The sequence below is a fragment of the Muntiacus reevesi genome, chromosome 13 (genome assembly GCF_963930625.1).
Source record: "Muntiacus reevesi chromosome 13, mMunRee1.1, whole genome shotgun sequence".
Classification (NCBI taxonomy): Eukaryota; Metazoa; Chordata; class Mammalia; order Artiodactyla; family Cervidae; genus Muntiacus; species Muntiacus reevesi.
Genome location: NC_089261.1, coordinates 1,038,382 through 1,050,280, shown reverse-complemented (window position 1 = coordinate 1,050,280; position 11,899 = coordinate 1,038,382). Strand labels below are relative to the sequence as shown.

At 63.9% G+C, this 11,899-nt stretch overlaps 2 protein-coding genes across 3 annotated transcripts; one reads left to right on the top strand and one right to left on the bottom strand.

Annotated features, from left to right (window-relative positions):
* Positions 1-1,784: 1,784 nt before the first annotated feature.
* On the bottom strand, positions 1,785-6,005 carry CCDC116 (coiled-coil domain containing 116). The gene is made up of 5 exons (XM_065904844.1): positions 5,975-6,005; positions 5,587-5,724; positions 4,391-4,948; positions 3,610-4,272; positions 1,785-2,543 (listed from the first exon to the last, which is right to left on the bottom strand). The coding sequence occupies exons 2-5, from the start codon at positions 5,656-5,658 to the stop codon at positions 1,785-1,787; spliced, it is 2,052 nt and encodes a 683-aa protein (XP_065760916.1). The 5' UTR covers positions 5,659-5,724; positions 5,975-6,005.
* A 2,409-nt stretch (positions 6,006-8,414) lies between these two features.
* Positions 8,415-10,260, top strand: YDJC (YdjC chitooligosaccharide deacetylase homolog). Of its 2 annotated transcripts, XM_065904735.1 has the most exons (6): positions 8,415-8,604; positions 8,694-8,853; positions 9,049-9,148; positions 9,229-9,406; positions 9,620-9,708; positions 9,867-10,260. In XM_065904735.1, exons 1-6 carry the CDS (start codon positions 8,441-8,443, stop codon positions 10,004-10,006), a joined length of 831 nt encoding a protein of 276 aa, XP_065760807.1. In that variant the 5' UTR covers positions 8,415-8,440; the 3' UTR covers positions 10,007-10,260. The 2 variants fall into 2 exon arrangements, with proteins under 2 accessions (XP_065760807.1, XP_065760806.1); XM_065904734.1 differs by having other exon boundaries at positions 9,620-10,260.
* The last annotated feature ends 1,639 nt before the right edge of the window (positions 10,261-11,899 follow it).

The following is an 11,899-nucleotide window of genomic DNA, read 5'->3' as shown; positions in this document are numbered from 1 at the left end:
TTTATTTGGAATTCCATGTAGGACAAGGTGCCTTGATCTTTTCAACACTCGGTGTCTAAAATGCTGTCTGCCCTGGACTTAGTAGACCCTGTCTGGAGGGGCCTCCAACCCAGGCAGAGGGGCTAGAGTGCAATCCAGACACACCAATGAACATCTCAAATGTAGTATGACCAGACCAAAACTTGCAGCCTCCTTCCGACTGCTTCGCCCCTAGGCTTCTGATTTTGAGGAATGGCACCCCTGCTCACAAAGGCACAAGCTCTTCAAGCCCCAAACCAGGGACTCACCCTTGATTCCTCTCTTCACCGCACCCCTCCCATCTACCCCAACACATCTTGATGGCTCTGACTCCGAACAGCTTGGAAGGCATGTCTCTGAGACCCCGTCAGCACTCTAAACCAAGGTGCCCCATGTCCCCTCCAGACTTCTGCCACACCACTGAGATTTCAGGCCCCTCCCGAGAAACTCTCCACCCAGAAAGCGGTTTTTCTTAAAAAACATAAATCAGGTTACGCGAGGAGCCTATTTGAAAGCTGCCAATGGCTTCCCATTGTGTTGGGACCAGACAACGGTGAGGACAAAGCAAGTAATCTCCCTGCAAGGTGAAGAAAGTGTCCCAAGATCAGCGGAGGTCATCCCTGGCAGTCCATGGTTACGACTCTTGCTGCTTCTGCCGGGAGGTGTGGGTTCAATCACTGGTCAGGGAGCTAAAATCCCACGCCCCCCCCCCCCCCCCAAAAAAGCACATGAACTCCATAACTGCTGCTTGGAATAAAGAGCTGTCTGCTGATCCAAGAGCAGCAGAGACCCCAGGGATAGAGTCAGGGAAGCCAACGTGCCTCTCCCTGAGTCCCTAGAGCTGCAGGGGCAGGGTGGAGGTGATGATGCCCGAACAGGAACAAACAGGCTGCCCTAGGAAGGCAGAGGGGAGGAGGGTGGTGAGCTGGGGAAACAGGATAGCCAGAAGCTCTGGGAGGGCCTTGGACATGAGACCCTCCATCCATGGCACCATTTGAGTCCACAGACCCTGAGAGAGAGAGAGAGAGAGAGAGCAAGCGAGAGAGAACCGTCCTGTCCTGCACAGGGCCACTACGGAAGGGGCAGTCAGTCCAGCCTGACCGACCAGCAGAGGGTCGGTGTGTCCTGGCAGAGCTGCCCCTCTCTGGAAGGGGAAGCAATAATCCCAGGGGCCGTGTGAGGTGGAGACAAAGAGTCCTAAGAGGCTTCCCTGGTGGCTCAGCTGGTAAAGAATCTGCCTGCAATGTAGGAGACCCAGGTTCAATCCCTGGATTGGGAAGATCCCCTGGAGAAGGGAACAGCTGTCCACTCCAGTATTCTGGCCTGGAGCATTCCATGGACTGTATAGTTCATGGGGTCGCAAAGAGTCGGACAGGACTGAACGACTTTCACTTTTGTTCTCTCTCAAGAGGCTTGAAGAGCCAGGAAGATTCAGACTGGAGTGGAGAAGAGCCAGGAGCAGAGGCAAGGAGGCCACAGGGCTCAGGGCACTGGCGGCTGCAGGGAGGCCGGGCGTGGCCCAGCGGAGGGTCTCCTGGGGGGCGGGGGCGCGTGTGCAAGGACGGCTGAGATCCCTGACAGGCACACTGCTCTGTCAACACAAGCTTTATTTCTCCTGTTGGCTCTCACGAGAGGCTCAGCGGAGCTGCTCATGGGTACCAGCCATCCTGGCCTCTACTTGGGCAGGGCAGGGCAGGTGCGACAGCAGTGGCCAGCGGGGGCAGGAGGAGTGGGCCATGGAGTGCCTGGTGAGGCCGCGTGGGGCCTCACGGGGGGTCACTGGGGCCTGCCACGGGGGAGCTGATTGTAGCCTCCCCTGGAGGCTCCTGGGAGCTCTGGGGCTGGCTCTCATCTCCAAAGAAGTCTTCCTCCTCCTCCTCCTCCTCCTGCTCCTCTTTGTCTTCCTCCTCAGTGCTCTGCTGGTCCTCCATATCCACTCTCTGCTCGGAGGGATGGGAGGCCACGCCAGCGTTGGTGGGGGACAGGAACCGCTTGGCCTCCGGGGGCCTGGAGCGCTCCTGCGGGGGGTGTGGCCGGGAGCCCTGGGGCCTCCTGTCAAGGCGGGAGGACCCTGTGGGCTTGTCCCGGATCCTGCGGCCCCTGACGGAGACCTCGGAGGGCGTGGCGGGGTTCCCCGAGCCTTTCCGGGGGGTGCTGTGCTGGGAGGTCAGTCGGGAGGGGGCCCGGAATGCCAGCCGGGATGAGCGCTGGCTGGACTTGTCCTCCTCCAGCCTGCGCAGCAGGCAGTGCCAGTCAACCGTGGAGGACAGGCGGATGCGTGAGCCCTCCACCTTCTTGAAGCCCAGGAAGAGGTCCATGAGCGCCTCGGTGACTGGGAAGGAGATGAAGCCCAGCTGGTCAGTGAGGTTCTTCTCAAAGCTGTACTTGTGGATGAGCAGGGACACGGCCTGATCCTTCAGGTAGTCGATGAGTTCCTCGTGCCAGGGGTCGGAGAGCTGGGACACGGTGCTGGACTTGGACAGGATGGAGGGCAGCAACTTCTTGCTGAACTTGTAGTCGGGGCTCTGCGCGGGAGTTGGGGAGGGCAAGGGAGACAGGTCACCCATCCCTGCCGTCCCTCTGCTTCCCTCCCACCCAGAACATTCTCCACATCACCCACACGGCACAGCGCCCGCTCCACGCTGGGTGTGGCCTCGACAGGTCGGCTCCGCTGGCCCATGGGAGAGCTGGGCGGGGGTCGCATGTGCCGGCCCAGCCCGGTCGGTCAGGCCCGGGGCCAGGCCAGTGACCTCAGTCCCCGTGAAGTCAAAAGGGGGCCTGCACGACCCTCACCCAGGCCGGGGTTCAGAGGAGGGAGGTGTGCCTGAACCCCGATGGGGCGAAAGCAGGGTGAGCCGCCAGGGTGAGGCCACCACGCCCTCTCTCCATATCCCGCCCGAGGAACGCCCTCTCAGCGGACGGACTCGCTTGGAGAGTCCCACCCTGGACGGCAGGACCACAGTGGGTAGACCTCAGACACAGGGCCTACTCTGGGCTCAGGTCGCTGTCCGCAAGGGACAGGACACTCCCCATTCTGGGAGGGCCTCCGAGACTCACGTGCAAACGTTTAAAAAAAAAAATACCCAGAATAAAAAATAGCCTTTATTCATCTTTGACAACATGTGGCAGTGGCTAGGCCCGGATTCCCGGTCCACTCGTTAGCTCACACCCGCCCCCACCCCGGCTCAGGTGGTACCCACAAGGGCCTGGCAAGAGACCCGGGTCCTGGCCCCCCTGCCAGTGACAGCAGTGCTGGCTAGGAGCGGTGGCGCGGGACCCTTTGCATTGCAGACCTGGCCCTAAGACCCCAGGCTCCAGTCTGGACAAGGTCGCCTCCCGCTCCGGCAGGGCCCGAGATGGAGCGGAGCCCCTGAGTGCAGAGGTGTGGGGTGAGAGCACGGAGAAGGGGTTCGAAGATGAGGGGCGGGGCGAGCCCAGCGGGACCAGGGCCCGGGGGGCGCCGACGGTCAGTCGGGAGGGCGCCTCCGCCACCTCCCAGGACGCGGGCGGGGTGAGGTGCGGGCTCTGCCAGGGCTGGACCCGCTGGCCGGAGTTCAGGGGCTCCGAGACGGGAATGGAAGGTTTCCGTACCCTGGGCTCCGGGTTCAGCCCCTCGTGCCTGGGTAGGGATGTTGAAACCCGGGGCTCTTCCGTGGCTGTCACTTCAAGCCGGAACCTGGTGGCCACTTGAGGGCTAGGCACGGGAGCGCCCCCTTCCCGGGCCTTGCCGCGACCCTGGTACTTGCTCTTCGTTTGCTCGGTCCGGGGGCTGGAGGCCGTGCTGGGCAGCGACTCGTAGAGTTCCTCCCCGTCTGTGGGCGTGGCCATCTTGGAGCAGGACTCCCGGGCCGTCTCCCATTCCGACGGGAAGAGCGGGCCGCCGTCGCGGCGGCGGGCGCCGCTGAGCTTCTCCACGGCCCGGTTGACCACGTTCTGCAGGGCGGGGAAGAGGTGGTGCTCGGCCAGGAAGTCCAGGGTCCGATGGGGCTCGCGGAGCGCAGAGTAGCCGGGCAGCTCAGACGACGCCGGCTGGCTCAGCAGGGATCTCATCTCCTTGTTCAGCTGCCGCCTGAGGAGGCCCAGCTCGCGCTCCGTGGGCCCCGGCTCTGACAACTCGTGCGTGTCCCAGCTCGAGCCCAGCGGGCCTGAGAACCACGACAGGGGCTGCTCCACGGCCCAGTGGCTGCTGCTCTGGCTGTCCAGTGAGTCCAACAGCTGCGAGTCCCCGTGGGAGGAGGCCTGCCCCAGGCCTCTCTGCAGAGAGGAGGGGGCCCCTCAGAGACGTCCGGGGGCGGCCAGGCAAGGCCTGGTGCTCTGCTCCAGGCTGGGGACCGCCCCGCACCCCCACCGGGTCCGCAGCCCCCGACCTCACCCCTCGGCTCTCCAGCTGCACCAGCCGTCTGAGGCTCTTCTCCAGCAGGAGTTGGTCCGTCACGGGCGGCAGTCGGCCCAGGCCCCGGGCGCCCAGGTCACTGTCCCCGCTGTGGCAGCCCGGCCAGTCGGCGGCCATGCAGCTGCTGCGGGAGTTGGACATGGAGCTGGAGCGGGAGGGGTAATTGTTGGGACGCCCCACGCAGAGACCGGGCCGGGCGCGGTGCCGGCGCAGGGTGCTGAGGCTGGGCCGGGCCCGCGCCCGGCGCCCGCCCCTCGGCTCCTCCGCGGGGTCCTGCACTTCCACCAGCGGCACCCCCGCCTCGGTCTTCACGGTGGCCATGCGCTCCGTTGCCTCCTCCACCACCGTCTGCAGGCTTTCCAGCACCTGACCCTCGACAAGGAAATCCAGGAAGCTCGTAAAGGGTCGCGGGCCCTTCGGGTTTCTGCGGCGGCCTGAACTACCTGAGGGGTCATGCCAGGAAGGCGGGTGTGGCCTGTGGCCCGGCTTGGAGGCGTGGCCCATTTCGGAGAACAGTGACTTCTTAGGTGGCTGCACCTGAGCAGACAGGCATGTCAGGGTGGGCAAGGATGCCCCATGGGGGGGAAGGGGTTCCCGGGGTCCTCCTAGGGCACCAGGAGCTGGGTGGGGACTGGGCAGTAAAAGGAATGGGGTTTTGGAGCCAGGCAGCCCTGGCTCTGTACCCTGGCTCTGCCAGCTTCAGGCACAACGTCCCCTCTTGAGCTCCCACTCTTGCAGAATGGGGATCCGTTCAGGGTAGCCCTGAAGCTTCCCTGCCATGTACGCTTCACATAGACAAGATGTGGCTGGGCAGCCTGAAAGCCCGCTTGGGCCCCACCCAGGGCATGACTGGGCAACCACAAGACCCCTCGGCCTGCCCCACTGCCGGGCCCCTCAGACCACCTGCGGCCCGAGCCCCGTGCGCCCCAGTAGCGGCTGCTGTATCTCCAGAGGCCCTCAGGAGACTGCTCTCACTCTGGGGTCCGCCCAGGCTCCTGGGGGTCGGGGCGGGTGCGGCACAGGAAAGGAGACTGACCGAGGTGACGAGGGCCCAGCAGGGCGGCCGAGGAGTGCTGAGGACAGCAGGTTACCGCGCGGCCCAGAGAGGATATCCGCGGGGGATGAGAAACGGGGGGCTGTGGACTGCTGGGGAACAAGGCGGGTTTCCCACTTACCCGGGCCACGTAGGTAGGGTGGCCGGCCTCATCGTCCGCCAGGTAGCCCGAATGGTGGCGGCAGCGGGCCATGGTGCCGATGGCCGGCCGCTGCCCTCCTCCTCTCTCCGGTTCCGCGGTGAAACCGCAGATTCCTCTCTGCGCCGGGCGGGGGTATGGAGTGAGAGTGCCCCCCGCACTCCGTGGGTCGGCGTCCCCGTCCGTCCGTGGACCGCTGGTCCCCGGCTTCCCGCACCCCACGTCCTTCACAGGTGCGGCCGGTCCTCTGCTCGGAGCCCCGGGGCGTCTCAGCCCCGTCCGTGCCCAGAGTCACCTCTGGGCCCGGTTGCGCCCGCCCTCCGTCCTCCCGTCCCCGGCGTCCGACACGGGCCCCCGGCGACCCACTCACCAAGTCGGTGACCCCTGGGCGCGCTCCGCGGCAGTCCGGGCCTGCGCAGGGCGGCCGAGCAGCTCGGGGCCGCCCGGGGCCTGCTCATTTGCATCCCGCGTCCTGATTGGCCTGCGCCGGGCTGCGGCACAATGGTTGGGGCGGGGCCGGGGCCCCTCCCCGCGCGCCGGCTTCTGCCCGCCCGCATTCCCAGTCTGCGCCGGGGACTAGTCCCGCGGGTTGCTTGTGGACCAGGTCCCGCCTGGAGGGGGGTGGCCTAAGAGACGAAGCCTCCGCCTCCCCCGCCACGGTGACACAGGCACCTTCCTCGGCTCCTTTCTGGGCCCTGAGTTGTCCTGGGCTCCTGCTCGCGGACTGTCCTCCGCTCGCCCAGTGTGGACATCCCAGCTTCTGTCCCTGGCGGACGGGAAGGAATCCGCCTCTTAAATCACAGACTAGCGTCAACTCCCAGCTTCGGGGTTTCCCGCCGGAGCGGCTCAACGCCTCTATCGCCTGCTCCGTTTCCGTAAGTGGGGCTGAGTGTCTTGCCACACGGGTTTGGAGATGAAGTTAATCTTCCTCCAACACTCTGGCACTCTGATAAAACCTGTAAATCTTGACTTCCTCTCTCTCTTCTAGCTGTCTGCCCCAAGGCTCTTCCTAATGCAATTCATCCAGGTGTCACCTCCTAGGAGAAGCCTTCGCAGAAGGCTCGTCCCCCCAACCAAATGACCCCAAACCCCATCCCACACTTTGCCACACCATGTGGTTAATGGATTATCAGATCATGCTCCCTGGAGATAGGAACTGTGGTTCTCACCCCAAATATATGATCTTTCTAATATCAGTAGGTGCTCAACAAATGTGAATTTCATCCTTCCAATCGAGTAACCCTCAGGGCCTCTAGACTTTCCAGGACCAGCTTCCCAGTGGATAAGGATGATTGAAGTCCCACAAGTTAGTCATCACTATTGAACACTTTGTTTGTTGACAAAGGTCTGTCTAATCAAAGCTATGGTTTTTCCAGTAGTCATGTACAGATGTGAGAAATGGGCCATAAAGAAAGCTGAGCACCGAAGAATTGATGCTTTCAAATTGTGGTGACGGAGAAGACCCCTGAGAGTCCCTTGGACTTCAAGGAGATCAAACCAGTTCATCCTAAAAGGAAATCAAGTTTGAATATTTGCTGGAAGGACTGATGCTGAAGCTGAAACTCTTTGGCCCCCTGATGGGAAAAGCTGACTCACTGAAAAAGACCCTGATAGTTGAAGGGCAAAAGAAAGGGGTGGCAGAGGATGAGGTGGTTAGATAAGCATCACTGACTCAGTGGACGTGAATTTGAGCAAACTCTGAGAGAGATGATAAAGGACAGGGAAGCCTGGCGTGCTGCAGTTCATGGGGTCACAGAGTATCCGACACAACTGAGCGACTGAACAAAACTGAATACAATCGTCCTTATGCCGAGAACCTGGTGAAGGACTCTTTAAGGCCTCCAGTTCTTGCTGCACCCCCATGGAGGTGGGTGTTAACTTATTCTCCAGCTCAGCCCTGCCCTTTCTGCCCCCGACCTGAGGGCAAGCAGCGCGCAGAGGACCAGAGCCGACCAGAGGCAGGCCGGCGCTCCGGAGGGCAGTCCCAGCTCCACTGATGCCCGCAGAGCCACACAGGCCAACACAGTAGCCCTCTCCAAGGCGCAGTGCCCTCATCTGTAACGCAGGAATGGCGTCACCCACCTCATAGGCTGGACTCAGGTACTGTACTTCCCAGTATCGCCACACGAAAACGCTGGCTGTCGACCACGGTGACCGTTAAGTCATTGATAAAGGGAAGCTTTTCTGGATCGCAGAGGAAAAAAGGAGGTCATGAAAATGTAAAGTTGTGGCCTGGCACAGGGCTCAAGAGATGGAAACTGGGATGGATGCTTTCTCAGATAAAATCATTGGTACACAGGCTTTCTCTTTGTTCAGAGCTTTTACAAATCAAGAGAAAGCCTCGTTTCAAAAAATCAACAAAAGACAAATAAGCAATTTGTAAAAGACATACAGTTAGCTAATAAAGACATGAAAAAGTCCATAGCATCAAAAAAAAGAAAAGGATACTACGAGGATGGAATGCCACTGACGTGATCATTGTCTCCTCAAAACAACAAACCAAAAAACTTTGGGGTAGAAGAGCAGAAACCTGGGGACACTATCCAGAAAGTGAACGGTGGTGACCTTGGGGGAGGGTAAGAGGGCTGGTTTTTTTTTTCCCCCAGGTTTGATTTTTCCGTTTTTCGTATGAAACATTTTTGCAGTCACTGCAAGTCCCGTGCTCGGGGTGGGGCGGGGCACCCGGGTTGCAGGGACCCCGGGGGCCAGCAGGCGGCGAGAACAAAGGCCGAGCGCGGGCGCGTGCGTCGGGGCGGGGCCTCGGGCGACGTCTGGGGCGGGGCTGGACCGTCCGCCCGAGCGCTGGGACCCTGAGCATCCAGCGGGCGGAGGCACCATGGCCCGGCCCCGCGTGCGGCTGGTGGTCACGGCAGACGACTTTGGCTATTGCCCGCGGCGCGACGAGGGCATCGTGGAAGCCTTCCTGGCCGGGGCTGTGACCAGCGTGTCCCTGCTGGTCAACGGCTCGGCCGCCGGGAGCGCGGCTGAACTGGCCCGCAGGTGAGTGGCGGCCCTCCTGCACGGTCCGGGGCGGGCTCGGGGACCGCGGGCCGCGCCGCCGATGCTCTCCGCTCGCGCTCCGCCCGCAGGCACCGGATCCCCACGGGCCTCCACGCCAACCTGTCCGAGGGCCGCCCCGTGGGCCCGGCCCGCCATGGCGCCTCTTCGCTGATCGGCTCCGAGGGCTTCTTCCTCGGCAAGATGGGATTCCGGCGGGCGGTGGCGGCCGGAGAAGTGATCTTGTCCCAGGTGCGCAGGTGCGGCTGCAGGAAGACGCTCAGGGCTGCGCCGCAAGGGTGACCTGGACCATTACAGGCTAGACTGGGGCGCCGGATGCCTCCCTGGTTCAGACACAGGGACGATCGCAGCGGAGCGCGGAGACGGGGTCCCCCTGGGGAGCTGCTCCCGGACGTGTGCTAGATGACTGTCACCTTCTTTCTCCAGGTGCGAGAAGAGCTGGAGGCCCAGCTGAGCCGCTTCCGGGAATTACTGGGCAGGGACCCTACTCACGTCGACGGCCACCAGCACGTGCACGTGCTCCCAGGTGCGCGGGACAGGGCTCCCACGCCGGGGTGGGGGTGTGCGGCACGTGCCTCGCCCTGACTCTGCCTGGCCTGCCCGCAGGCGTGTGCCGGGTGTTCGCCCAGGCCCTGCAGGCCTGTGGAGTGCGCTTCACTAGGCTGCCGCTGGAGCGCGGGGTGGACGGCTGCGCCTGGCTGGAGGCCCCAGCGCGGGACTTTGCCGGCGCCCTGGAGCAAGACGCCAGCGCCGCCATCGGTCCCTTCGTTCACCATGGCCTTCGGTAAGGCCTCCAGCCCCCTGGCGCAACCCTCTCCACCCCAGTGCGTCTGGCTGACTGTGCCTTGCCCAACTGTGACCCCCCTCCCCATTTCTTAGCCTCCACGGGGGTCAGGCCGCCTCCGGCGTTGCCCCCACCCCAGTTGCCACGGGTCCCTGGCCTAGCCCTGCCCACTGAGGCCCTTTGGTCCTGCTGCTGATGCCCTGGCATCCACAGGTGGACCGACGTCTTCGTGGGCCTCAGCACCTGCGGCCGGCACATGTCCGCTCACCGTGTGATGGAGGCGCTGACTCGGGCCCTGGAAGGTATGCCCGCTGGCCAGGCGGTGACGGCTGAGCTGATGGTGCACCCCGGCTACCCGAGTGTGCCTCCGGTTGGGGGCTGCGGGGAGGGCCCCGACGCCTTCTCCTGCTCTTCCGATCGCCTGCACGAGCTGCGTGTCCTCACGGCACCCGTGCTGCAGGCTCAGCTTGCCCGGGACGGCGTGCAGCTCTGCACCCTAGAAGACCTAGACTGCAAGAGGCCCGGAGAGGGGTCCGCCAGCAAAGCCACTCGGGAAGCCTTTCTGGAGCCCTCGCCACCGTGACCCTGGCCGACAGCTGAGCGTTCACGTCCTCGGTGCACAGGAGGGAAACCCGGGCCCCAGAGCCCACGTTTCTGGGCCTGGACGCTGTCACCTCTGGGCCCAGGTCCTCATGGCGTGGGGTGGCGGGCAAGCTTCTGCAAGCGCTCTGGCTGTGGGGGGCAGCCGTGACCTCTGGGCCTGGGCCCTGCCAGGCGTGGGGGCCATCACACCACTGGCATCATCCTTGTGTGGGCGCTCGGAGCAGAGGTGGCTGTGGTAATAAAGTGGCATGTACCCTGCGAACCGGGCCCCGGAACCTTCTGCCCGTGCCTCAGCTCTCTTCATCCTTTTCTTTGTGGGGAGGTAGTGAGGAGTTGGAAGAATCTCTCCCAGGCTACAATCTTGGGGAGGCCTGAGTCAGCGATCCTTTGCCATCCCAGGGAGCGGGCCTGAGAAGGTCCTGCAAGCCTGCAGGAGTGTTTTATGTTTGCCCAGGAGAGATGGTCTTGTGTGCAAGTGGGGTCCCTCGGGATGCGTGGGCGCCCTGTGGGTGGGTCTCCTGGGGCCCGGGTCGAGGGCGGTGCCAGAGCAGACAGAGCCCCGCGTGGTCCTTCTCGCCTCATGGAGTTCACGTCACAGTGCTGGTGTCCGCATTTTGCAGACCCGAGAAGAGGGTCACAGCTGTGAGGCTGCCTGCTCACTGACTCGACACGCGCTGGGCCTGAGTCTGGGTCAGGCGGCCACTGGGGCCAGAAGAGCCCGACGCGCTTACTGACCTCGTGAGGGTAGGGCCCGTCCCAACTGCAGCTGCAGTCCCTTTCCGGATCCAGGCTCCTCCCTGTCCTTCCTTGGACCTTGACTTCTCCAGCTGTGGGTCCTTTCCTCCCTCATCCTGCCCTGCCCACAGGGGTCTACGTGTGCTCCCTGGGGGGGGGGGGGGGGGGGTGTCTGCTGCTCTGAGAGGAGCTGGCTGCGGCCCTTGGCCCACCCACGAGACAGTGTGGGTGACGGGGGAGCCGGAGGGTCTGCGGGAGCGCCTGCTGGCACCAGGGAGCCAGGGCGGGAGGAGCAGAGGCCCTGTTGACCGGGACGAGGAGGCGGAGGGCTGGCCCCTGATCCCACAGGGGGGCATTTCTGCTGTCCAACCTGCTGTGCCCGGGCCGGCCCAGACGGGTTCGCCATCACCCACGATCCATCAGGCACGGGGCGGCTGGGACGCAGCCTGCAAGGAGCCTGCGGTCTCTACACACAGGGCAAGGCACGGGACATACACCTGAGCGTGAGGACGAAGCCTCTGCGGTGTGGCTCCCAGCACCCGCCGGCCAGGCGCCAGGAAGGCGGCGTTTCCCACGCGGGGCCCAGCCGGCACTGCGCTGCTGGAGGACTGGGCTTCACGCGGCTCCGTTCCTGGCGGGGTGGGAAGCGGGCGGGGAGGAGCCCGTGCAGATGGTGGGAGCACTGAGGCTCAGGGCTGCCCTGCAGGGTGCTGAGCGGACAGGCTGCCGGGAGGACAGCGGGAGGACGCCGGCCTCCCCGTGCAGAGAGGACCCCGCCAAGGCCAGGGCCCCGGGCGGAGGCAGCCAGGGAGCAGGAGGGGCCGGACGCCAGGCCGAGCGGATGCAGGTGGAGCGTTTTGCGAGTAAGCAAGACCAGAGATTGGGGGCCGGTGTGGGCAGGGAGCAGAGAGGGTCTCAGGCTTTGGGGAGGGGCTGTGGCTGGTGGTGGGGGCCCCTGGCCGGTCCCCTCTTTGAAAGCAGGGTGATGGGGCCCAGGGGCGGCCCCGAGGTGGGGGTCCCTGCTGACAATCAAGGGAAGGTGCCAGCTGCCTCGCCTCCTGCTGAAATGATGCCCCAGAAGTTCCCGCTGCCACCTGCAGCCGGGTTGTCGGGGCCTCAGCGGTGTCAGACCCCCAGGCAGGGGCCCCAGGGGAG